General features: G+C 50.9%; 1 protein-coding gene and 1 non-coding gene across 10 annotated transcripts; both read right to left on the bottom strand.

The window, feature by feature from the left end:
* Positions 1–426: 426 nt before the first annotated feature.
* Positions 427–21,484, bottom strand: Tnpo2 (transportin 2). 9 transcript variants are annotated; one of them, XM_036187154.1, is made up of 25 exons: positions 21,358–21,484; positions 19,866–20,020; positions 18,040–18,115; positions 17,806–17,955; positions 13,892–13,998; positions 13,673–13,806; positions 13,505–13,586; positions 13,309–13,431; positions 13,093–13,211; positions 10,973–11,033; positions 10,705–10,870; positions 10,412–10,564; positions 8,086–8,311; positions 7,719–7,890; positions 7,240–7,326; positions 7,061–7,168; positions 6,821–6,979; positions 4,428–4,515; positions 4,129–4,227; positions 3,582–3,677; positions 3,211–3,316; positions 2,916–3,015; positions 2,764–2,838; positions 2,550–2,677; positions 427–2,475 (listed from the first exon to the last, which is right to left on the bottom strand). In XM_036187154.1, exons 2-24 carry the CDS (start codon positions 19,962–19,964, stop codon positions 2,570–2,572), a joined length of 2,694 nt encoding a protein of 897 aa, XP_036043047.1. In that variant the 5' UTR covers positions 19,965–20,020; positions 21,358–21,484; the 3' UTR covers positions 427–2,475; positions 2,550–2,569. The 9 variants fall into 9 exon arrangements, with proteins under 9 accessions (XP_036043047.1, XP_036043052.1, XP_036043056.1 ...); XM_036187159.1 differs by having other exon boundaries at positions 3,211–3,286; XM_036187163.1 differs by having other exon boundaries at positions 2,576–2,677; positions 3,211–3,286.
* Positions 7,970–8,039, bottom strand: LOC118584940. The gene has a single exon (XR_004945107.1). It is a non-coding gene; the product is annotated as a small nucleolar RNA SNORD41 (small nucleolar RNA).
* Positions 21,485–23,575: the final 2,091 nt, after the last annotated feature.

Genomic DNA, 23,575 nt, shown 5'->3' with positions numbered 1-23,575 from the left:
TGTGTCTGCTGTAAGGCTAGGCTTTGCAGTTAGGTTTAATGAATGGCAGCCCTTTACTGGGTTATTAATCATGAACATCTAATCACCCTTTCACCCTCACCTTCCCACACTACAAAGACTGAAAACAGGTTTCGTTGGTCACTCATCTCCACTGGGAATTAAAGCCAGGGCTTTCGGTCTCTAGCTAAGCTAACTACTAGCTCCCTTTTGAGACAATGTCTCAATCAACCCAGGCTGATTTCAAATTTGATGTCCTCCTGCCTCAATCAGGTCCACCAGGACCAACTGAGTCCTGGAGAAAAAACCTCAGGTGTCCCAGAGCCCACGGATTCTCCTACCAACACTCCCACAGCACCGGAGTCACATAGAAGCCCACTCCACACCCTCTACCACCAAACCAAGGACTAGGAGACCAGACACCAAGGGTTTCACAAGAAACTGACCTTTACTCAACAAAGTTCTACACAAGTGGAATCTCACGCCACCTAGGCGCCAGTCCCCAGCACAGCACAGTAACAGATGGATACACCTGGGAGCCCACAGGCTAATGGTAATGAAAGACTCAGGGAAATGAGGGTGGGGTGGGGGGTGGGGGCTGCAGATCAAGGTCAGTCTGTGTCAGCAGCCTGGGCAAAGAAGGTTAAGAAACTGAAACTTATTGTGCAAAAACCAACTAAAAAATAAATTAAAGAATTAAATAATTTCTTTTAAAAAATAATAAAATAAAATAAAAAAAGGGAAAATACAAGAATTGGGCTCCCCTTTCCTGAAGTTCGTTGGAACCCCCACCTTGGGCAGAGGGAGTCACAACTCCATCAGACAGTCAATCCATCAATACACCCCAAGACCCAGCAGAGGATGCTCCAAAGAAGTGGAATTACCAGAAAGCTAATGGTATTTTTCTTTAAAAAAAAGTTTTTTCCCTACAAATGGCTTCCAGAGACCTGCTCAAGTTTGAGGCTGGAGGGATGGGGACCACTAGCTGAGTTATGGAATGTGCACTAAGTGTCCCTGGGAATAGAGGTAGGGCCTGACCCTACTTGAGAGAAGACACATGGCCTGGATGGGATTAAGGTCCAGGTCCTCAGAGGGATGATGGAGCAGGCCTTAAGATGCAGAACTCCAGTCAAAGCCCAAAATATAATGGGCTCCCAAAGAAGTAGGAAGCAAGAAAGGGGATGGAGGGAAAACGTTCAGGGATCTTGCAATGCTGATTTCCACAGCCAATTTGGAAATAATCACACACACACCTTCCTCTCAGAAAGCCACTCCCATTTTGATGGCATCCCTCACCAATTTCTTCAAGGATTTTTAGAGCCAGTGTACTCATCTGGTGGGGGAGGGGGGTCTGAGTCCAGTGGACACTGTGATGAACATTAAGTCCCAAAAGGGACAAAGTTTGAGGCCCTGGTATACTCTGCGCCCCCAAGCCTTCAAATCTGCTGGACCCAGTAAACCTTTGTCCTTTGTCCTCACCAATCACATGCTGTTGCCCTAGCTCTTGAGAAGGGAGTTCTCAGGAGCAGAGAGCTGGACTATCCTTGAAGCTGTTTCAATGGATCCAGGAAATCATGCTGGCAGCTCTGGCTGCCCTTAGCTCTCTTAAGGAAAATTAGTCCCAGGCCTGTGCCTTTAAATACCTTTGGAGCACAGGAAAAGCATCTAGGGTAGCCTCAAGCTAGTCCCCGCCGCTCCAATGGTCCCCACCCTGCTGCTGGCTGGGATGTGACAAAGATGGGGACACACTAGATGTGGCTGCCATGAAGCTGGCAGAAGTATATGGAGCAGGTCCAAAGTGTGCAAGTGCTGGGCAGCCCCCAAATGACCGCCCTCCTCCCTTGGCCCTGGGGGCCCAGCTGAGGTCCCCCAAACCTCCCAGCCCTCCCAATCACCGCCAATTCTGGCAAAACAGCAGAAGCTTCATATACTCTAGATGCAAGGTACACAGAAGGCCATAGGCATAATTTGGGGGTTCACTAATTCTACTGTCTCCATGCAGTCGAGGAAATGGTGGGGCGACTGGCCCAGCCTAGCTGGCTGTGGTGCCCGCACATGCGTGTGTCCACATGTGTACATGTGAGTGTATGCTTCTCTACAGGGAACCCCCCTCCCCACCTGTAATCCCCTTGCCTTATCTGACACCGGATTCGGTAGGCCTTAGGGTTCCTCCCTCCCACGTGGCTGGCCCAAACGGGCTGCCTGAGATGACCCAGATTAGAGCCCAGAGAACTCTTGCCCACCAAGAAGTCCCACCCCCCTCCCTATTTGTAGGATGAGCATGGAGTCCCCACCCACCTGCCCACTCATCAGGCCCGGTGGGGCAAGTGGACCGACAGATGGACAGATGCACAGACTAGATAGCATCTGGATTTAGGTCCCACTCACTCCTCCCTAACCCCCCTGGACCAGGGCACAGTGACTTCTGGAAGCAGCACATTCCCCAGCACACCCTCCGACGATGACGCAGACAGAAACCTGCAGGGGAGAGGGAGAGTCAGGGCCTTCATCCTCTTCACTCTGACAGGCTGAGTACTGGAAGCCCTGCTCACCTGGTGGTCTCCACGTTCACCTAGACCCCGTAGAAGGCTGCCAGCCTCTCCTTGAGCAGAGGTGGGAACTGCTCTGAGAACTGCTGCCAGTTTTCCTCCCCAACCTGGTCTTTGAAGCCGTGGAGGATCTGCAGTGAGGCGGGGGACAATGGGCTGGGGGCAAGCCTGTGGCATCCACTCCCCAGGACTCCCATGGGACAAGCAAGAGCCTCACCTTATAAAACATGTCCCGAAGGTCATCCTTCGGGCTCACCCAGGAGGCTACAGCATCACAGAAGAAAATAAAGTCCTGAAACATGACGGATCCCATGTGAGGGGCCGCCCAAGCCAGCCCCCGCCCTGCCCTCTGAGCCCCGCTGCCCGGACCTGCACAACACCCCCAGGATTGACACCAATCATCATACAGATGCCTCGGAAGGCAGAATCCTTCTCCTCGTTGTCCCGGATGTTCCTAAGGGACGTGCACCTGGCCATGGAGGAGGGCAGCAGGTCAGTGGATGGACTTGGGGCTGGACAAGCATAGATGAAACATGGATGGAGGGAAGAGGGTGGGGGTGGGGGTGTCCGTGGGTAGAGGTCTCCCACATGCATCCATGAGGGGCGCTGGGGAGCACAGCTGTCCTGCCCACCCCCAGCAGGCCCCACCCAGGCAGGCACACACCAAGGCCGGATGAACTGCTGCAGCATGGGTGCCACCTCCTGTGGGCACACGTAGCCCAGGCGGCCGATGGTGATGGCTGGAATGGCAGAGGGACTCGTCAGGCGACCTGCAACCCCGAGTGGCCCCGGGACGGTACGTGGCGGGGCCTCTGACAGGAGGCACCGAGCCCCGCCCCATAGGCCCCAACTGAACGACCCTGTGGCTAGCCTGGGCCTTTGAGTTTGGCCCATCCAGGTGTCCTCCCTGCCCAGCCTGGATCTCTTCCCATATATTCTAAAGCCAGTACTCTTTCTTGGGCCCCTCCCAGAATCCCATTTCAAGTATTGACACCCTTCCTGGAACTCCCCTCTCAGCCGAGGCCTGGTACTCACCTGTGTTTTCCAGTAGTGTCTTGGGTGTGTTGGGCCTGTTAATGATCTCCACCAGATTGTTGAGGACCATCTGCACATAGGGTTGCATCTCTGCCCCTAGGGACCAGCCATTCAGAGCCCTGCATGGCCCACTCCACCCACAAAGGAGGCCAGCTGGGTATGGCTGACCTCAGTCCATGTCCCCAGTTCCATGCAGACAGGTACACCTGAGTAAACAAAGAGCCTCCTCGGGAAGCTCCCAGTGAAGTCCACAGACACAACAGACCCACCCAAAGGACTCTCTCAAGTCACTACCCACAAGGTGAGGAGGCCAAAGTCCGATCCCACTGGGCCTTTCAGGAAGACAAATTACATGAGATCGTCCAGCAGAAACAGACCATCTCCTCCACCTTTTAGTTATTTGATTTCACCTGTCAGGGAAATCGAAGCATGTTCCTGTCCCTGGCCAATCAGAGGCATTCTCTTAGGGTCCTTTGAGAATCAAGCTCTGGCCCCCAGAATAGAAACAGACCAATGGAACATAGTCTGCCACTTTCAGGGCACTCACCCATCTGCATGCAGATCTCCCCAATGGCCCAGGTGGCATTGTTACAGACAGAGATGAACTCCGGGTTCAGGTTGGTGCCCAGGATAGGCATGAACTCAGCTAATGTAAAGAGACGAGCAGAAAAAGAAAAAACTGGCAGAAAGGCCATTGAGGCCACGCTCCCAGAACTGGCTGGGCAGCCCATCAGACAGTACAAATACATCTCAGTCAAGTCATGGGCCTCCCAGGGTATGCCTCCATCACTGGAAGCCAGCCAGTACTGGAGCCATAGGACAGGGCAAAGGGGGTAGGTAGCCTACCGATACAGGGCTTGACGTGGATAAAGCAGGCTTTGGTAAGGTCTCCCAGAAGGGCGAAGGAGCTCTGCCGGACCTCCGGCATGGAATCCTGGAGTTGGGAGAGGTGGCAAAATGACAGGGCTCCCACTCCTTCCATCCAAGCCAGCCGAGGTGGCACAATCCCTAGAGCACATCCCGACCACAGACACGGGCTGAGGTGCAGGGCTGTCCCTTACTCTGTTAGCCACCTCCCACTCTACCATAGCCTGTTGCCAGGACCTTACTTAAAATGCTCCAGAACCCAGTCCCCACACCACAAAGTAACAGTTGTATTAAATACACTCTTCGCCGGGCGGTGGTGGTGCATGCCTTTAATCCCAGAACTCAGGAGGCAGAGCCAGGTAGATCTCTGTGAGTTCAAGGCCAGCCTGGGCTACAGAGTGAGTTCCAGGACAGGCTCCAAAGCTACACAGAGAAACCCTGTCTCGAAAAATAAATACATACATACATACATACATACATACATACATACATACATACATACACTCCTAAGTTTTCTTTGACAGGGTCCACGGCACAAACCAGGCTAACTTCTGTCTGTGGCTCGAGTGTGCATGCTCATGGGGTCATCATCCTCACCTGCCACCCAACTTTATTTTCAAGGCATAATTTCTTTCTAAAACTAAGCTCACTAAACCTCAGCAAGACAACCTGGCCAGAGAACCCTAGGGATCCTGTCTCTATTTTCCCAGTGCCGGGATCACAGGGACCTCTGGGTAACTATACTCGTATTTTTATCTTTAATTATGTGTATATTCTGGGGAAGAGTTGTACAGGTGTCCCTGGAAGGAGTCAGATTCCCCCAGAGCTGGAGTGACAGGCAGTTGTCACTGTCAGCTACCTGATGTGGTGCTGGAACCAAACTTGGGCTCTCTGGAAGAGCAGCAAGTGCCCTTAACCGAAGCACCACTTCAGCCCCTGCCCCCGGGCAATGGGGATCAAACGAGGCTCCCATTCCTGTCCAACAAGCACTTTACTGAGGAAGCCACCTAACTACCTCGCTCTGCTCAGCCCAGACCTCAGTGCTGGGTTAAAGGCATGTGCCCAAACTTTATTTTTGAGGTCAACCTGTACTACATTTCCTGACAAGAATTGTATTTGTGTATAACAGAGTATGGGTGGATACCTGTGCATGGGAGGACAGGCAAAAACCAGGTGACATTCCCGAGAAACCACCAACATTTACTTATTTGTTTTTATTTCTTTTAGTGGTGGAGACTGCTAGAGCCTTACACAATGTAGGCAAAAGCTCTCCCACTGACTATCCCAGTCCTCCACTTTGTCTTTTGAGACAGGGTCTCTCATTGGCCTGGAGCTCTCTAATTGGAATACAGTGGCTAAGCAGCAAGCCCCAGAAGTCTGCCTCTGGCTGTCTCCCCACAGCTGGGATTACAAGGATGTGCCACTAGACACAACTGTTTAAAAAAAACAAACAAACACAGCCGGGCAGTGGTGGCACAGGCCTGTAATCCCAGCGCTCGGGAGGCAGAGGCAGGTGGATCTCTGTGAGTTCGAGGCCAGCCTGGTCTACAAAGCAAGTTTCAGGACAGCCTCCAAAGCTAAAGAGAAACCCTGTCTCGAAAAACCAAAACCAAACAAACAAACACAAAAACCAGTTTGTGGAGCTCATCATGTTTACAGGGTATGTTCCCAGCCTTAGAATTTGTATGTATTCACCTTTGTGTGTTGTCTCTGAGTAGGAGGCACAAGGGCCATGACAGACATGTGGAGGTCAGAGGTCAACTTGTAAGAATGGCTCATCCTTCATTCACGGGGTCCTGGGCTTCTCTGGCCAGGTTGTCACAGACTTGGTGGTAGGCATCCCTACCTGTTGAGCTATCTCAACTGCACAGAATTGATTATTTGATTTTGGAGACCAGGCTTCACTATTTAGACCTGACTGGCCTAAAATTCAGAGACCCACAAGCCTCTGATTCCTGAATGCTGAGTTTAAAGTCATGTAATAGTCATGTAATGACCAGTCTTAAAAAAACAAAAACATGTATTTATTTTCGTCTTTAGTATGATTAGCTTTACATGCATGTACATCTGTGCACCACATGTGTGCTTAGTGTCCACAAAGACTAGAAGAGGGCATGCTATCCCCTGTAGCTGGAGTTTTGGATGGTTGTGAGCTACCATGTGGGTGCTAGGAACCAAACCCAGGTCCTTGGCAAGGGCAACAAGTGCTTTTAACTGTGGAGCCATCTCTCTAGCCCATAAAATTTTATTGTTTAAGGGCTCCTTTTCTTTGACACCAGGGTCAACTATAGCAGCTGCTATGTAAACCGTTATGGCCTAGAAAAAGTCTCCTTGGCCTGTTTAGTGTGGCCTGACTTGGTGAATGTACTCACCTGCATACACTGGAAGAGCAATGTCATGATGTTACTTCGGGCTACCAGCTGTTCCACGTGACCACCCAGGCCTTCAGCCAAGCCACTAAGTAGGTCCAGTGCAACGATCATGAAGTCCTTGTCAGGGGCCTCGTATTGTTCAGGGTGTTGTGTGTACATCTGGATACAAAGGGGACAGATGAGATGGGTAGGCTAGGGTCTAGGCAGTAGAGCAAGTGTGCAGGGGCCCAGGGTACTCACCATGGCCTGGGCCAGTGTCTTCTGCACCAGGGTAACACAGCGCTGGTAAACAGGCTCACAGTAGGGCAGGAAGCCACTCTGCAGGGCAGTGGCTACAGATGACAGACACTGGCAGAGAGAAGGCAAAGGGTGAGCCCTGGCCAGGAGGAAGGACTTAGGGAGGACCTAAGCCCACTCACCTCCAGCAGGGGGAAGAGGTCCTTGTCTTCATCCTTGAGCTCATTCCACTTCTGGATCAGTGGAGGCATCAGCTTCTGAATGTACTCCTGGAAAAGGAGTGGGAGGCTGAGCTTCCTAGAGAGGTGTGGCAGCCTACCTCAGTCAATGCTGCCCCGTCAAGGAAGGCATCCAAGCTCCTGGCCACACTCCAAGATCTCTAAGCCCTCCTGATGCTTCTCACCAGTCTGGTGCATCCTTCCCTTCCCCCACTCCCAGAAACCTGAGCAGGGCCTCCTGCTTTCCACAGGCCCTTGCACTCCCAGAGCACAGCACCGACCATGCTGTCTTATAACTGTCCATCTTTCACACTAGACTAGAGGCAGAGTAAAGTGCTTCAGCCTGCCTGTCACGGTTGTGGTCATGTCCCGGCATGTGACACAGGGTAAAAATCAGATGCCAAGGGACACAAGGATAGGGCAGAGGGTCTCTAGGGTCTCACCGGCTGATTAAGGTGGTGGCCCACAGAGTCGGCCAGCGTGCCAATGGCATCATAGAGGATGAGCAGGTTCTTGTGCTGGTATTTGCCAAAGGCAAAAACGAGAGTGTCGAGGATATAGCTGAGGTAGGGGACCAGCTCCGTGCATGCCTCCTCCTCCAAGGTAGCAAAGGCACTGGTGAATGAAGACAGGAAGGAAAGCTTAATGACTCTAACAGATGGAGCTGACCACAGGCAGCTGGGGAGGATGTGTATGGGATCAGCCAGTACGAATACGACAGAAATCAGTGTCTTGTCAGCAGTCACAGGCTTCATCACTTCCCAGGGTGAGGGGCCACTGTAGGGACAGGGGTCAAGGGTCAAGGCTCACCTGCAGGCTGCCTCCTGCACCCTCTTGTTGCCATCCAGGATACGCTTGAGCAGCTCTGTCATCAGAGGCTTAAGGTGCATGTCAGGTGGTTGGCTGACTACCCAGTGGGCATAGCGGCTCAGCGTCCAGCAGGCAATAGAGCGTACCAGGGCCTTCTTGTCTGACAGGCACTGGATGAGGTGTGGGATCAGCTCTGGTAGATAGGGCACCATTCCCTGCATGCAGCCTGCAGTGACCCGGAGACAGGGGGGTTTAAAGAAAAGGCTGGGGCTTAGGCATACCCAATCCAACATGACAGGTGGAAAAACTGAGGCTTGGAGGCATTAAAGAGCACATGAAAGACAGGAGCAAGAGGAGACACAGCAGATACAATGGAGCTGGAGGTGGCTCAATTTCTGGCTGGGCGGTAGCTGAAACCTATAATGCCACCACTTAGAACAAGGCAGGAGGCATGCCACAGTTCAAGGCTAGCATATCACAGAAAAAGTACCCCCACACACAACCTTCAAAATAACACAGGACTAATCAAAACATGCAGGATTATATGAGACTTCATGGGGCAGCAAGGACCCAGACGGACAGGAAGTGCTTCTCAACTTGAACCCTGAGGCTGTGTTCTTCTGACTCCCTCCCCTCTTGCTCATTATTTCTGTGGAAGGAGTGTGCTGATGCCCAGGAACGGGAGTCACAGAAAATTGTGAGAGGCCCGGTGAGTGCTAGGAATGAGTCTCGATCATCGGGAAGAGTATCAAGCACTCTTAACCACTGAACCCTCATTTTTTCATCTTTACCATTACTGTTTAGTTAATTATTTACAGAGGTTTTGTTTGTTAATCAAAACAAGGAATAAAACCTTAGGCCTCATTGGGCGGTGGTTAACTAATGTCTGTAATCCCAGCACTCGGTAGGCAGAGGGAGGTGGATCTCTGCAAGTTCAAGGCCAGCCTGGTCTACAGAGTGAGTTCCAGGACAGCCAGAGCTACAAAGAGAAACCCTCTTTAAAACAAACAAACAAAAACCTTCAGGCCTCATGCACATTATTAGTCCGTCCCCCACCCTTCTTTTGCCCTGACCCTTCTGGAACTTGATGTCTAGACCAGCTGGCCTTGAACTCAGAGATCTGCCTATCTCTAAGAACTGGAATTAAAAGACTTTGGACACACCTCTTTACCACCTTGGGATCAACTTTCTAGCTCCCTCACTGGTCTACAGAACACAGTACACCTAACAGGACTGTCTCAACATATGCACAAGTGATAAGGTGATAGATACTCCCTGTACTCTAACCCAGCACTAGGAAGTCTGAGGCAGGATATGACAGCATAACAAGATGCTATCTCAAAAAACAAAAAATAACCATGCACATGTTGCATAGTATCTGAGATGTCATAGTCACCTAGGAAGTAGAGGTCATGAAACCATTTCTGGATGGAACCTCCAGCCTTCTGAAATCCATACAAGTGTTGTACTGATAGACTTTGTATCCTACTCTAAACCCTAGGCCTCACTCACAGGCATTAAAAGCTCTCCAGATTGAAAGCTCTTACAGAGTTGAGGTGACAATTCTGGGTGGTGAGATGGTCACATGGCCAAAATGGCCACAGCTCACATACCCTATGTCTGTCTTGTGGAGGAAAAGCCCCAAAGCTATGCCAACTCCCAGACACACTATGGGCTTGCCTGAACTCCCTGTATGGACTACACTGGCCTCACACTTGCCGTAAGTAGTCCTCTCCAGTTCTGTAACTACAGATATACACACCACTGTGCTCTTTACACTATGTTAAATTTTAAAAAACTCCAAAACTAGACATTTCTAATTCCGGTGGGCAGCCGAACAGCAAGAATGTACACCAGGGCATGAGGAAAGTGGTGTCAGCCTGTGGAGCTCAGTCTGCCCATGTCTGAAGCCTGGGCTTGGCCCTGGATATGCAGATGGAATTCCCCACAGACAAGGGGTACCCCAGTGGGGTGGGTACTGAGGAAGGACCTGAAGTGGGCACTACACCTGCTGTCCTATGCTTGAACCATCACAGAATCACCTGCTTGTGAGAACCAGGAAGAGGACTGATGTGCTGAGAATTTGCTGGCAATGGCAGGGGTGGTGGGTGGGATCAGGATGTGTCTTTCAGGCCAAGGGGAAGACAGATAACAGAGCTCTTTGGAAAGAATGAGGAAACCAGGCAGTAGTGGCGCACGCCTTTAATCCCAGGAGAGGTAGAAGCAGGCGGATCTCTGGGAGTTGGAGGGCCTGTGTTGTGCTGCATTCATCACTGGCATGCCCACATCAGCCCAGGTAGACGCTGATCAAATGTTGCAGACTCACCCTCGGCAATGGCACCCAGCACCAGGATCCCTGACTCCTTGACCACCCACTCGGGGTGGAACAGAAGGCCCTTGAGCAGGGGAAGTAGATGGGGCAGCAGCTCCTCCCGGAAGACGTTAGCAAGGACATCCAGCGCAGCAGCTGAGCACTTCCCTGAAGGGGACAATGGGATGCAGGCTCAGAGAGGCCTGTGGAGCAGGTATTCAGCCATGGGACCAAATGTTACCAATTTTTCACAAACTGCTTGGCACCAGCTTCTCACCCTCTCCCTGCAGAGGTGGCCTACAACCTACTCAGATTCCAGTCGGACAAAGCGTCATCATCATCATCATCCTCTGCATCCTCAGAGCCATCAGGCCGCTCAGCCTCGTGGGGCAGTGTCACTGTGCGTGACTTGTGGAAGCGTGGCTTGATGTCCTGCTCGCTGTCAGGTACGGCCTCGTCCTCCTCCACGTCCCCCTAGGGACCAGCCCAGGAAGATTTCTCAGCACTGGCTGGAGACTCCAACCCAACACCCCTGGTCTTGGCAACCCATAGCCAACCCTGGATACCCCAGCTGACCTTAAGCAGGATAATGTCAATTTCAGAGTACTTCATTCCATTCACGAGAATCGGGATCAACCTGTGGGGAGAGAGACTGTTGGGAAGAATGTAGGGACTCTAGCTGAGGAGCCCATTCTGAAGAGGAAGCAGGCGTGGGTAGGAGTGCTGAGCAAGGGACAGGCTCTGCTCAACACACCCATCTTCCTGTGTCCTGTGTCTGCTCAGCGCCTTCAGGGAACTAACAACATACTTCCAGCCACTATGATTAAGAGATGTAATCTTCCCCGCAACTCCTTTTGAAACAGGGTCTATGTAGCCACTGGGACTAGAGACAGCTCAGTAGTTAAGACCATCAATTGTTCTAACTCCAGCCCCAGGAATCAAATATCCTGGCCTGTCTGTAGGCACTGTAATACATACACACACATGCAGGCAGAACATCATACACATTTTTTTTTTTTTTTTTTTTTTGGTTTTTCGAGACAGGGTTTTTCTGTGTAGCTTTGCGCCTTTCCTGGAACTCACTTGGTAGCCCAGGTTGGCCTCAAACTCACAGAGATCTGCCTGGCTCTGCCTCTCGAGTGCTGGGATCAAAGGCGTGTGCCACCACTTCCCGGCAGATCATGGTTTGTTTTTTTTTTTTTTTTTTTTTGGAGCTGAGAATGGAACCCAGGGCCTTGTGCTTGCTAGGCAAGCTCTCTATCACTGAGCTAAATCCCCAGCCCCCGATACACATTTAAAAAAAAAGGACATCATGAACTTTTTGCCTTGACCTCCAAACACTGTGACTACAAGTGTTTACAGCCACATCCAGCTGTTCCAACTATCACTCTTACCGTTAAGTACCACCAAACAGCTCTTGACCCAAACCCAAAACATGCCAGAACCTTGGAAACCTTGAAAATGCTGTACCACAGCATTACACAAAGCACAAACATCTGACCCAATATCCAGGTACTGCTGAGATGAATGAAGGTCCTGGGCCCGTGGCAGGGAACGAGCAGGAAAAGCAGTTACCCACTGGAGTACCATAACTTTCGGCATCGAACTGACTCAACCATCCTGCCCCGCTCGACAATGGTGTCTCAATCCTCCTCAAAGTTCTCTGTCCCTCCAGCCACACCTCCTAGTTGTTATCAATAACTTAAGATAGGCAAGTCATCCAGACAGATCAAAGAAAAGGGGCTCCAAACAGCCCTAACACCAGCACTTAGAGTCTGAGGGAGTCAGAACCTGAGTCCCAGGCCCACTTGTCTAAAAAACCCAAAAAAGTTCCTGTTTTTCTAATTAAAGTATCACTCAAGCCTCTGAACTCCTAAACTGAAGAATGTCAGAGCCTGCCAGGTAGTAGTGGTGCACGCCTTTAATCCTAGCACAGAGACAGGTGGATCTTTTGAGTTCGAGGCCAGCCTGGTCTACAGAGCGAGTTCTAGGACAGCCAGGGCTACACAGAGAAACCCTGTCTCCAAAAACAAAAACAAACGAAAAGAATGCCAGAGCCACAGCATTACCTATGCAGGAAGGTCATGCCTGAAGGGAAAGCCAGGAGACACCTTTCCTGTCCTAAGTACCTGGGCACCTGGGCATGGCCAGGCTGAGGCCTTGGTTTGCTGAAAGATTGTTTTCTCATCTTTTTGCCTAGTTAGTAGCTTTGTTTTGTTTTTGGTTTTTGTTTTGTTTTGTTTAGTTTTTTTTTTTGGTTATATAACTGGACTGGCCTAGAACTCACTATGTAGCCCAGTCCAGCCTCAAAAATCTGTGGCAATCATCCCACCTTAGCCTCCCAAGTGATGGGTATGAGCCACCTCACTCAGTTCCTGCTACCTAATTTTTGAAGCCATTAAAAGTTACAATCCCGCCAGGCGGTGGTGGCACACGCCTGTAATCCCCACACTCAGAAGGTAGAGGCAGGTGGATCTCTGTGAGTTCGAGGCCAGCCTGGTCTACAGAGCTAGTCCAGGACAGAGCTAGTCCAAAGCTACAGAGAAACCCTGTCTCGAAAAACCAAAAAAAAAGTTACAATCCCATAAAAATCAATGTACACAGGATTCAAAGTAAAGCGGCATACACTACATGAGCTATGGGAAGCAAATGGAGTCAGGGGTAGAGGCTGTGGAGCATGGGGCTAGAGCACTCACTGGACTAGATGGGAGGCCAGGACTTCCTTGCAGATGGGCTGCTCGGCCAGCGTCAGCCAGAACTCACAGGCCTCCAGGGCCACATTCTCGTCATGGTCCTGGGTCCTCTGCAGCATGTACTGGGGCAATGGGGAGAGGCTTAGACCCAGCCCAACTAGGAGGGATTCCCCAACCCCCTCCTGCCACCCATCTGCCCTTGGTGTTTGCCATGCATACCTGGATGATGCTGTGCATGTGAGGGATGAGCCTATCAATTCGCACTTCCAAAAGCATCACTAGAGCGCGACACACGTTCTTCCTCACCTCAGGGTCATCATCCACAGCCAAGGCAAACAGGTGCTGTAAGAAAGCACAAGGTCAGCTGCCTGAGGACCCTCGGCTTCTCCCTATCCACCCAAGCCTAGTGACCCACCTCAATGAAGGTATCGATGTTGTCCATCAGTGCCTGGGCCCGGTCCATGATGAACTGGTTCACACAGGCAATGGCATGGGACCTGGTAGTCAGTGAAGGCACGGATCACTTCTGAACTGCGCCTGCCTACCAGCTCTAAGACCCCTGTGCCCGGGGAGCTTCACATACCGGATCTTGGGGCTGCAGTGCTTGAAAAACTGCAGGAACTTAGGGATCATGATGTTCAGGGGCCTGTTGAGAGCATCACTATCCAAAAGCTCGGAAGAGTCTTCACAGATCTTCTGCAGGGCTCCAAAGGCTCCCTGAGCAGAGGCAGAGATAGCTGCTGAGTCCTACTCCAAAATCCAGCCCCTGCGTGGGCCAGGCCACAGACTGCTTGTCACCTACCTCACAGGTATTATAATCCTCTGAGTTCAGCAGGTTGCACAGCTGGGGCAGCAGCTCGGGCCACATCTGCAGCTCACCCTTGGAAGCGATGGTGGTGATGAGAATGCCTGGGGCAGCCAGGGAAAGGAGGTCGCTCAGACTGGGCAAGGGCCTGGCAGTCCCTCCAACCTCCCCACCAAGGAACAGGCTCACTGGCTCCCTTCTCTCCCAATCAAGTCCTTCATGGCACCTTGATCCTTTGGGGTGCTGGGGATGAAACCCAAGCCACATGAATGCCAAGTAAGCACCCTACTGTAGAGTGACAGGCCCTCTGGCAGTACGTGGTGACTCAGCACACACGCTGAGCCTCACTATGAGCCAGCTCTGTTCTAGGTTGTGGTATCCGCCCAAAACCACCACTCTTGGAACTGGAGGGAAGGTGGAAGGTGAAGATGCATTAGCCAAAGATCTGGGTGGCCACAAGCCAAGGGCTGAGAGTAAACTGTTTTTCAATTATTTTCATTTTCATACTTCCGAGGATTGAACCCAGGGCCCAGTACACCTGGGCAAGCATTTTTGCTGTTGAGCTAAATACTCAACCCTGCTTTTTTTATTTTAACCATCTGAGTTAAGGTCACAAGTTGCCAAGGCAAGACCTAAAATTGCAGGTCCTCTTGCCTCCACTTCTTGAGTAACTGGTTACTGGCCTGTGCCACCAGGCCCAGCTAGAGAGGAGCAACTTTAAAATGGTGGTCAGGGGACATCTTAACATGTGTGCAAAGACCTGAGGGAAATTAAAACAGATGAAGAGGAGGCGGCCTTCAGTCATCTAGGGCAAAGGTGTCTTGACTAGAGTACGTCAGGCCTGGCGTAGTAACAAAACAAAGGCCAGAGTGGGGAGAGAGAGGTTGTAGGCAGGTAGTGGAGTCAAGTAGTCAAGTCATGAAAGCTCTTTATCTCAAGAGACAAGAGACGGCCTTACTGACTAGTAGAAATCCATGGATGGGGACTGGGGAGACGGCTCAGTGGGTAAAAGTGCTTGCTGGGCAAGTATGAAGGCCCTGAGTTCAGTTCCCAGCGCCCAGCTAAAAAGCCAGTGTGGTGGCACGAACCTGTTATCCCAGGAGCAATCAGTTGAGACAGGAGGGTCTCTGGGGCTTGCTGGCTACCAGCCTAGCTCCAGATGCTTTTGAGTAAAAGAACAGAATACCTGATGCCCTCCTCTGGCCCGTGTATGTGTACAGGTGTGCACACCTGTCCACATGCTCATGAGCATGCACACACACACATAAAACAGAGAATGCTTGTTTAAGGTAGCAAGTATATTGATGTTGAACTAATGTTCATATTACAATAAACTGATTTAGAATAATGAAATCCACAGGTACTAAGCAAAAGGCTTCATCTGAGGCCTGAGGGCAACGGAGCTGCCAGGCAGGGCTGGACATGGTGGCCAATGCACACACCACTCATCAACACAAGATGGCAGTGTTTCACAAGGGCAGGAGCTGCCACTGCCCACTCTCAAATGATGCCAACCCCTAAAACTGAAGTCTCTGAAGTGACTGAATAGACTGGAGGACAATGCCATCCCATAATGGGACAGCCCCTTCAGGTGTTGGCCACATCACAGAGCCTCTCTTGTACACGTGGATCTCAGCCTTCAATGGATGGCTTTGGTCAAGCACTATAGTGGGGAGGCTGAGGCAGAAGATTGAAACCCCAGGCTGAGCAGCAAAACCCTGTTTCAAAAACAGTACCAGAGCCCTAAAGCTCTTCCAAAGTTTCTTCAAGTACAAGTATCCTCAGAGATGCCAAAATCAAGTGTGTTACAGGAAGTGGCAAGGTGCTTGCATAGAACCTATGTACATCCTCCTGTAGATAACAGGCACACTACATCAACTGAGTTATGTCCCCAACCTCTCACAGGCTTTAAATCACCTCTATGTGACTTAAAATTCCTGTAACAATGTCAATAATACAGTTATAAAAGTACACTGTAGGGCCATCGTGAAGGTGCTTGCCACCAAGCCTGACAACCTGACTTGGACATTCCTGGACCCACAGGTAGGAGAGAACAATTCTCCAAAGTTGTCCTCAGACCTCTACACAGGAATAGTGGCACTATACACCCCACTCTACCCTATAGAAAACTATATTGCTAAGGGGAAAATGACAAGAAACAAAATCTAGACATGTATAGACTTTGCAGGTCTGGACTCCACTATGAAGATCAGGCTGGCCTTGAACTCAGAGACCTCCCCAGTGCTGAAATTAAAGGCATGGGCCATCATACCTAGTCATTTTATTTACTTTTTTTTTTTTTTTTGAGACAGGATCTCACCTATGGCTGGCCTAGAACTATTTAGACCAGGCTGGCCTCAAACTCCCAGTGAGTGCTGAAATTACAAGCATGTGCTACCACACCCAGCCTTTATTTTTTAAGGCTTCCCTTCCTGAGGTATAAATAAATAGCTGTCTTTTCCTTAAAATACTCTATAGAAGGGCCAGCAAGCTAGCTTAGTAGTTGAAGACACTTACTTGCAGCCACCCTGATGGCCTAAGCCCACATAACAGAAAAAAACAACCTCCAAAGTTGTCTTCTAGTCTCTAGGGACAGCACACGAAAAGTAAAAATAAACCAAGTTAGTTGACAGATTTCAAGAAAATAATGGCGAGAGAGAGAGAGAGAGAGAGAGAGAGAGAGAGAGAGGGAGAGAAAGGAAGGAAGGAAGGAAGGAAGGAAGGAAGGAAGGAAGGAAGCAAGCAAGCAAGCAGGCAGACAGAAGTGGGAACTGGGAAAATGACTCAGCAGGTAAAAACACCTACTGTCCAAGCCAGATGACCCATACTTTCTCCCCAGAGCCCACGTGGATGCAGTGGTGTGCGCCTGTAATCAGAGCCCACGTGACGTGGATGCAGTGGTGTGCGCCTGTAATCAGAGCCCACGTGACGTGGATGCAGTGGTGTGCGCCTGTAATCAGAGCCCACGTGACCTGGATGCAGTGGTGTGCATCTGTAATCAGAGCCCACGTGACCTGGATGCAGTGGTGTGCATCTGTAATCAGAGCCCACGTGACCTGGATGCAGTGGTGTGCATCTGTAATCAGAGCCCACGTGACCTGGATGCAGTGGTGTGCATCTGTAATCCCATCACTTCTACTCTGAGATGGGAGGAGATGGAAGAAAGGACAGGAAGCCATTTTGCCAATAAGCCTGGAATACACTGAGCAGCCAAAACAAGAGACCCATCTCAACAATGTGGAAGGTGAGGACTGACTCTCCAATGTTTCCTCTGACCTCCAGGCTCAGGGATAGCAGTGTGTGCTCTCCCTCACAAGAACTAACTAGAAATGTTAAAGCATTGCTAGGAATCACCTATTCATCTTGGCAGCGAACAGCCTTCCGGGAGAAAGGCCTGAGTAAACCTAACGCTCCTTGCTGCTGTCATTCCCTCAGGTGTTTCCTCCTCAGCAAGCAGCCTCCATTAACTAACTCTCACTAAAGAGAAATCAGCTGAGGGGTGGACAGACTCCGTGTGGACAGAGGAAGCAAGTATTACAACTGATGAACCTCAGTCACAGTTTGAAATTACATCACAAAACCATGGACACTGAGTTACTGAGGCGCTCAGGAGGCTGAAGCAGAAAACTGGAAAGTCTGAGGCCAGCCTGGACTACCTTGTCTCAAAAAGAAAAAAGGGGGGAAAAAAGACTGACCTGCACTGCCTGGCTTGTTTCCAAGCTGTTACTTTCCAGGCAAGTCCCTTTATCATCTGTGCCTCAGTTTCCTCTCCAGTCAGATGGCAGTAGCAACAGTGCTATCAGAGGGTGCTGGAGCATTCAGTAAGCAATACCCTGAACACGCTGAATAGCTTCTTGGCCCAGAGCAAGCCCTTAGTGTGTCCTTGATGACGACCCCCACAGCCCCCTCACCAATGGTGGCTCGGATGAGAGAGGAGGCATCGCCAATGTTGTTAAGACACTCCTGTTTGATGAAGTCGGCCACAGGAGGCGGGAAGCTCTGGTAATGCGCCTTCACATTATTCTTGAGGATGAGGCCACTGAGAGAGCGGGTTGGCTCATCTGCAGGAAACGTGCTAAGGTCAGAGGGCTGTGGCAGTGACTAGAAAAGCAAGATCTGCATCACCAGAGGGACAGAGAACATACCTTCTGACTTGAGTCTGGTCAGGACGAAGATCAGATAGTTGTTGAAGTCAGGAAACTGGTTGAGTTGTTTAAGTTTCTGCCAACCTGTTAAGGGACTTGGAAAGCCAGGTGTATTGGGGCACCCCTGTGATCCCAGAACTAGGAAAGCTGAGGCAAGATCTTGAATTCCAGGCCAGCATGGACCATATCCCAAGATCTTGGCTCAAGGGGAAAAAAAAAAAAAAAAGAACTTGAGAGACAGGAACCTTTCCTAGGCAATATTCTCTCACTGCCACATTGCTCAAAATATGAGTGACTACAGCATTTAGGCAGCCAGCTCCTGGGATGTCTATATCCCTATAGCACCTAAGGGCCTTTCCAGGAGGACCAGGTTCACACATGGACTAGGGTACATGTCTGAGCTTCCTGCACCTCGGCCATGTCCTTCCAGAGCAGGAATGGGTTGGAAAAGACTATTCAGACTGTCAGCTGCTATTCACCTCTGACTTCGGCACACCAGTAATGCCTGTTTTTCACAGTCAGAATGGAAGGCTACCTGGGTGTGGTGCATGCCTATAATCCTAGCACCAGGGAGGCTGAGAAAGGAAGATCACCCCCGAGTTCAAGTCCAACCTGAGCTACATATTCAGTTTTTATTCTGTTAGAGAGACACTGACTCAAAAAAGCAGTCCAGGGATACAGCTCAGGGGTAAAACACACACCTAGCATGTGCAAGGCCATACAGACAGTCTCCAGCCCTAAGGCAGAGAGAGAATAGCTAAGGCCCAGGGAGCAGGACTGGGTGCAATTCAGTGATAAAGCAAGTGGCAAGTATGCTCCAGGCCTTTACGTTCCATCCTCAGCGCTGCAGGAAAAGGAGGCACTTACCCTATTTCCAAGTGAGACGGGGTCTACATAAGACCAGGCTGCCCTCAAACTCTGAGATTCACTTGCCTCTGCCTCTCAAATACTGTGACTAAAGGTTTATGCCATCATGGTCATTTCATTTAAAAATTTTCATTTAAAAATCTGAACTCATTATTCTAATTTGTTTCTCTGTTGGCTGTGTTAAAACACTGACCAAGACCAAGGCAGAGAGTAAAAGGTTTGTTTTAATTCATCATGGAGAGAAGTCCCAAAGCAGAAACCCCTGTGCAAAGCTGGTTGCTGGCTCCTTCCAAGGCTCACATTCAGCTACCTTTCTTATACAGCCCAGGGCCACCCGCCCTGGGATAACATCCACAATGGGATGGGCAGGGCTGGACTGACAGACCTGCCCACATCCATTATCAATCAAGAAACTGCCCCACACCCATTCCCACAGGCCATTCTGAAGGAGTAAGTCTTCAAGGAAGGTCCCTCTTCATAGATGTATCAAACTGACAACAGAACTAACCAAGACATTAACACAAGCAACTAGGAAAAGAAAAGTTTTCAACCACAAACACATATGGTGCAACTCCAGCGTCCCTCCCCATCTACCCTCATTCTGACAAGGCAGACTGGACTAAAATCTGAGAAGGCTGGGCTTCTCACACTGGTTCCTAGCTGAGGTTTTGCCAAACCTTTACCTTTTCTAAGCCTCCAGGTCCCCTCTGTAAAGACAGTTAACAGCATTCACTTTAACAGTTACAGGATTAAGTGCTCAGTGAACATCAGGCATTCCCATCATTTTCTGCACCTCTGGAAATGGAACCCAGGGATCTAAGCCTTTACTTCTCCGCTCATGTCATGTTCTCTCTCTTGCAGCAGAGTCTGGGGATCAAGAAGTAGTCCCTCCCTCTCTAGTCTTCAGGAGGTTCAAACATCAGCCCTGTTCCATCAGCCCCGGAAGGAAAGAAGGATACATCCTGCACAATGCGCTGAGTAGCTGTGTTGGGCGACTGCGAGTCTTTGAGAAGCTGCAAGACCTGCTGCAGGCCCTGCTCGTCTGGCTGCCAGTCCATGGCGCAAGGCGAACTGCAGGGGTAGGGGCCTGGGTCAGCGCTGGGTCGCCGGGGTTCTGTGTGAGACCCAAGTTGAGTCCCCAAGGCAGAGGCGGATGCACGCTGATGCAAGCGCTCTCCGCGGACAAGCGGAGGCCTCGGATCCGCGCCCGTCCAAGTGCAGGGTCCCCGCCAGCTAAGCCATCCTCGGCCACGCAGTCGCGGGCTCGGGAGTGCGAGTGAGGGGAATATAAAAGCGGGCCATCAGGACTGGTGGCGGGGGCGCGATGGATCCACGGCGAGACTAACGTGGAACCCTCTTCCCTGGGCGGTCCATGCCGCCGCCCCCGATTACGGGCCCTACGGCTTCCGCCTCCCTCGAGGACGAGGGCCCCGCCCCAGCGGTCTTCCAGGTGAAGGCTCAGTCCACGAGGATTCCTTCCCCCAAAATCCAGCCTTCAAGCTCCGGTAGATCCTAGCCGCCTCCTAGGTTCCTGAGTTCCTCTAGGTCCCTAAGCTCCTAGATCCTTCTCATGCCTGCTACCTCCTCTAAACCAGCCTTACAAGCTCGGCAGACGCTTATGCCCCCGTTTCTGGTCTGGACGCGGTCCAGTGACTCCCCTTAACCAGAATACAAGCAATGCCCGACAGCTCTCCAATGTCTCTTTGAACGAGAGCCAGTCAAAACCACTCAATCCGCGACCAAAGCCCCCAGAACCTGTGCCCGCTGCCAGCCCCAATCAGGTCTGGCCAAGCCTCCAGCTCTCACCCTCCGCCCAAGTCAGCAGTAATTACTGATCACGGATCTCTGGCAGCCCCCCTAATCAAGTTCCCTTTAGCCCCTGACCACTTGGTGTCGGAGACCACCATCCGTCCAATCCCTGCAGCTTCCCCTCAAGAGTCCCACACAAACACTCACCCGGAGCGTTACCCTCAACGGATCCCATCATCGCCTCACAGTCAGACCCAGGAAAGCCCTCTAGGCTTAAGTCTGACGCCCCTCCCTACCAGGACCTAACAATCTCCCCCCGCCCAACTTTCAAGGCTGTCTCTCCCAATCAGACCCAACCAAACCCCGCTGAAACAGAGCCACACACACCCGATCCTCGCGACGTCCCCCGACGATTTCCCCCAATCAGGGCCCCTCCAGCCCGACCCCAGCCGCCCCACTGGCCCGCATCTCGTGGCACCCAAACCTGCCCGGGCGCCGAGGCCCCACCCCCTGAGATCGGCTCTGCTCCCCCTCCCCCGCCCGGCCCGTTCTGCCGGCCACGCGAGCTGGCCCAACCCGGTTCCCCGCCTCTCAGCCGGGCGCGACCCCGACGCCTGGGCGGCGCGCGGCGCAGGCCCAGAACCCAGGGAGGTTCGAGGAGAGCTGAAGCCAAGGGGCCCCGGCCGTGCGAGGCCCACCTACCAGGCCCCGGGAGGCAGCGACGGCGCCTAAGTGCTGCAGCTTCTCCAGAGGATCGCGCGGAAGGAGGGAGCCAAAGGCTGGGAATAAAAAAATAAACGCGGCCGAAATGAGTAGCTTCGGCTTCCGTAGGCCGTTCAAACTGGTCTAGCCAAGCCAATCGGAGGGCGCAGCAGTCACACGTGATCTGGCAGCGCGACCCTGGCCATGGTAGGTCACGTGACGGAATAAGTGCTGCCTCTAGGCCTCTCTAGCGGTTAGGTCCTCCCAGCATCTCGTTTTCCTTTTCTTACTGCCGCTTTCTTCTTCCTTTCTTTTTAAATGTGTAGCGGTATTTTACCTGAACCATGTGTGCGTAGTGCCGTGGAAACCAGAAGAGGGCATTGGACCCTCCTGGAACTGTAGTTACAGATGGTTGTGAGCCGCCATATGGATGTTGAAATCAAACCCGGGTCTTCTGTACTCTTAACCATTTGGTTATCCTCCAGCCCTCCTGACTGCAGCTTGTTGCTGGAGCTGGAAATTTGCAAGTGCATGGGTGCTCCCGGTATATAAATTGGGCCTAGGAATCCCTCAACCACAGCTAACTTCGCCCTTACTACACTCCCTAAGAATTAGACTGTTCTCAGCTCGGGGTGGCGACTCCTAAGTCTGTAACCTCAGGACTTGGGGAGAGGGAGAGCGGAGACAGGGAGTAAGACAACAGTATACTCACTGGTACCAGGAAAGCCTGGGCTACAACCACGAAACCCTTTCATCAAAAACAAACCCCGTCTTGAAATAAAGAAAGAAAATAAATAAATAAAAACAAATTAAAATGGCTCTTTCTCTTCAGCTCCCCTAAACAGCCTCCGATCCACACGCAGGACAAGATGCCGATTGGGGTGGATTTTGTCCCTGAGACACGAACAATTCTCTGCTCTTTGTCATTGTTCAATACTGCAACACTTTTGCATAGAACTGAAAAAACCTACAAGGCTATAACTTTTAAATTTTATGTGGATGTTTTGCCTGCATGTGTGTCTAGTGGCAGTGAAAGACAAGAGAGAATTGGATCTCCTGGAGCTAGAACTACCAGACAGTTGGCACTCGAACCCGGGTCCTGTGGAAAAGCAACAAATGCTCTTAACCGCTGAGTCAACTCTCCAACCCTTGGCTATAACTTTTTAAATTCGAACAGGAGACCTAATCCCTTCCCTACCTGAAGATAAAAGTGAGATGAGGAGCCTTGCCCAGAGAATTCAGATCACGAATGCTTCTGCCAACTGACTCCATAGACACTGTTTTTCCTTTTCAACCGCAAAGCATGGTAGTCGAAAATTGGGGACCCCAGTGCTTTCCTCTAACTTCCTGTCTTCCTCCCCTTAGTCCTGTCGCTGATAAGGAGCGCGCTCTCCTGCCACTCGCCTCCATTTCAGTGGATATTTTACAATTTGCTCCCTTAGAGATAATCCAAGTTAAATTTAGCTGACAGGTCGTAAATTAGTCTTCGAAAATTTGGCTTTTGCACAGCACAAAACTGACCTTTCGTTGTCTTCGCGCCCTGCCTAAACCAATATTTACTAAGCCAACTAGGACTAATCCCAAAGGACAACCGAGCCTATCCTAAATTTTATTGACCTTCAGGTGAGGGACAGGACCAAGAACGCCTCAACTTGAAGGGAAACTTAGCACACGTCCCCATTAGCACAATCAGTCCCAGCGACACTCACTCATGAAAAGCAAGAAATGGAGCTTTTTACTCGGTTTTAGGCTCGGTTGAGAGAATCAAAGGAAAGCTCCCGAATAAACTAGTTTTAAAAACTCAATATAATCAGAAACCCTCCTGAAAAGACACGTGCAACAAGACGCACTCCACATGCGCAGAACTTTCTTGCCCCCTGCCACAACTCACACACATCCATGACCCTTGAAACTACAAGTTCCAAAGTGCCGTGGGTCCAGGACGCCAAACACAGGATTTATTCTTAGTAGGGGCTGGTCCCTCAGAGTTGGAAGGCTGCAGGACGAACTTTTTTTTTCATCTTTTTTTGGGGAGTGACGTGGCAGAATGGTTTTGATCAAGCATGGGCATTGACTCCAGGTAGAAGCCATGTGGAGCAAATATGAAATACAGACCATTTAATACATTTTTTAAAATGTGTTTGAATGGATGTGACAACTTGCACAGCTGGTTCGCACTATCTGGTCCAAGGCACTGAACTCTTCAGGCTCCTTGATC

This window comes from Onychomys torridus, chromosome 5 (assembly GCF_903995425.1).
Source record: "Onychomys torridus chromosome 5, mOncTor1.1, whole genome shotgun sequence".
NCBI lineage: Eukaryota > Metazoa > Chordata > Mammalia > Rodentia > Cricetidae > Onychomys > Onychomys torridus.
Note: the sequence above shows the minus strand (reverse complement) of the source record. Positions and strands in the feature narration are given on the sequence as shown.